The sequence below is a fragment of the Phytophthora parasitica genome, assembly GCF_000247585.1.
Source record: "Phytophthora parasitica INRA-310 unplaced genomic scaffold supercont2.1, whole genome shotgun sequence".
Classification (NCBI taxonomy): domain Eukaryota; phylum Oomycota; class Peronosporomycetes; order Peronosporales; family Peronosporaceae; genus Phytophthora; species Phytophthora nicotianae.
The window spans coordinates 1593769-1596694 of record NW_008634126.1 but is presented as its reverse complement, the minus strand read 5'-3'; the positions used below and the strand labels follow the sequence as shown (position 1 = coordinate 1596694).

The following is a 2926-nucleotide window of genomic DNA, read 5'->3' as shown; positions in this document are numbered from 1 at the left end:
GCAACATCGCCTTCACCGCTAATGACTCTACGAGCCTGGGAATTAATGTCCTCTGTTGTGTAGTTGGTTATAAGAGCGACGGCTGTTTGAACGCAGGTTTCATCGGCTTCACCAGCCACAGTATAAGCAGGCGGAGGGGCGTTAAAACGTCGATTCGAAGCATCCAAAGTTTCAGTCACTGGATTACCACTCTGGTTTTCGTCAGCTTCACTTGTTGCAGCGTCACTTATGGCGGCATCCAAACAACAATTCATGTCGCCCTCTAGATTACTCGTCAGCTCCACGTTACGGTACAACTTATTGTTAGCGCGATACCAACCATACTGATCGCGAAGCCGAGTCACGCGAACAGCATATCTTTTCGCAGTTTCGGCTTTTTGGCGCTCTGTCATTGCGCCCACCATTGACACACCAATTATTCCTTTTGAAGCCACTTTTTCAGGGAGCAATCGTGCTGGTGGGGCAGGGTTTGCTCGAAAATAATACGAGTGGGCTCGAATGGTGCTATGACGCCCGCCACGAACGACTGAGACGAATTGGGTAGGCTGAGCAAGATTTAGCATTGAGTTCTCGGTCACTGTCGTGTCGTGAAAACGCGATGGTAGCACGCCAATGTACAAACCATTTGCGATAGCAAACTTTGGCGGGGAAGTCGCCCTTCTGTTCATCAGAGAAAAATAGCACGAATTGCACACTTGCAGCTTCACAATGCCTTGATGAATCGTAATTCCAGATCTGGATAGAAGTAACCCTTTCAGTTTTTTGACACGGATGCAACACTATAGAAGCGTAGAAGCCGCGAAGGCAAGTTTGCTGGAGGCTTCAGTCGCTTTTGCATCGAACGCAGGAGAGCAGGGCTTCGGCTCAGCAGTTTCTCCGTTATTTCAGACACTACGTGATGACAATCGCAAACGCAGCACACCTTTTCTTGTATTGCTTCTATCGAAATTCCACTGCCACACTCTGCGAATAAGCGGGAAATTGTATCTGGTCTCGGAGGATTCAAGCCATTGGAGTTTGGTGAGTTCCAATGCGGTTTTTTTCTTGCGCGGTTTTGTTGTCTTCGTCGTAGACGTCGTCGATAAAGAGTAGTTTCGTCAGCGGTAGCATGGCGAATGCGATCGCGATCGGCTCTACGCCGTTTTGCTTCTTCCTGGGCACTTCCACACGGACAGCGCTTGCGCTTGGTCCCCGTGTCTGCTCCAACACACGAGCACCGACAGATATAGCTTTGAGACTCCATAATGTACTAAATGTAAGACTGGGATGAATGTTGCCGCCTTCGTTTAGCTGGGTCAGAGCGTTGATCGTACTATTTGCGACACTATCGCTCTTACCCTGTAGTAAAAACGCGTGGCATGCATTCTGAGCAGGAAAAAAACTTTCTCTTGCGTACCACCCAGAGCGAAGCGGCTCAAATGGGACAAGCCACACGGAAGCAATAGCATAAATGGTATAAAGGCACCCTCCAGACACTCGGTGGGACAAGGTTACTGACGAACCCTTGCAATTTAAGCTAGAGAACTGCTAGCAGTCTCAGTTTTGCCTAGGACAGTTGCGATGCCTCCAAGAACAAGCGTGTCCAAGAAATCTGGAGAGAACAAATTGCCTGAAAAAAATCTGCTTGCAAACGGTTTAATTTGCCTGTGCCGCAAGATTATGTGTCACCACTAAAAAGGCGCCGTGAAGCTCGGCGTGAAGCTGTCTCGCTGAAGGCGGAGAGGAAAATCGCGACAGCGCAAGGTAGATTCTATTCATTGAGACGATTTGTTATCATTTTGCTTGTTTGTGCTAACAGACTGATATTGATGTAGAGCTGCGAGCGTATGCGAAACAAACCAAGGATCATAATGAGGTTGTCTTGATCTACGGTCGTTTTCTGTGGGACTCTTACCACACCACCACACAAGGGAGACATATTGTACGTCTGCATCTTTACGATGCAGTTACTGACGATGCCGTTGAGGACTTATTGGAGGTATGTGCATGTGCCAAAAGTATTTGTGACAAAGATATGATACCTATGGTTACTGTACCTACTTGGTCCTTTGTGGAATTTCAAGAATTACAAGTATGATGGTGATCACTGCTTCGACTCAGACAAGGAGTTGATGACAGCTACGTTATGGGACGAAGTCAAGGGCTGCAACGGAGTCCCGACGCCCGGTGATATCGTGTGCATTTCACGATTTACTGGTTTGGACGTGTTTCGAGGAGAAGCTTGTCAGTTCAACACTAAACTGTCTGGCATTAAAGTCGAAGCCTTTGGCCAAAAGGAGGGCAGTGACAAAGAAAAGGGCCGTGCACACGATGGGCAAGATTAAGGACTTGGACCAAGATGTTCCGTGTTGCATCAAACATTTGAATTCAAGCGAGAACCATTTCTCCATCAGTAAAACTGTTTAGTTTGCTCACGTTTCTTATAGCAGCTTTTGAGGTTGTGAGTTTGTAGTTTGTAGTAAGGCTGGTTATTGATTTGTTGATGAGGCTTAGGTTTTAACCTATAGAGTACTTCCTCCGGTTTTTTTCTTTTGCACCATCGGCTACATTTCGGCCAATAACCTTTGAACGGTGGCGTCTTATCGGACGCTGATTGGTGCAAAATAAACTTCTACGTCTGCTCGTTTGATAGCCATAGCTTTTGGCGCCAAAAAGCCATTCCTTGGCAGCCATTGCCGGTCTGCAAAATGCTTCCTCACCGACCATTTTCACTTCTCGATCCGCTGCATCCTCAAAACAAGTCCGACGACCGCACAAATGCGCCCACCGAATCTAACCCCCACCCAGCGACAGACTATCGTGTGCTTTCTTCTAGGTCGGAGCGATAACGGTGAAATTTCTGGTGGCGATATTTCGGCCGCTGTGGCCAAATATGGACGGCATCGGAGCACCATCTCACGTCTCTGGGAGCTGCACAAGAAGACGC

The 2926-nt window shown here is 47.8% G+C and overlaps 1 protein-coding gene across 1 annotated transcript; it reads left to right on the top strand.

Moving 5' to 3' along the window:
• Nucleotides 1–1108: 1108 nt before the first annotated feature.
• PPTG_00409 (hypothetical protein) lies at nt 1109–2324 on the top strand (the record flags this gene model as incomplete). The annotated part of the gene is made up of 3 exons (XM_008891814.1): nt 1109–1255; nt 1799–1978; nt 2064–2324. 3 exons carry the CDS (start codon nt 1109–1111, stop codon nt 2322–2324), a joined length of 588 nt encoding a protein of 195 aa, XP_008890062.1.
• Nucleotides 2325–2926: the final 602 nt, after the last annotated feature.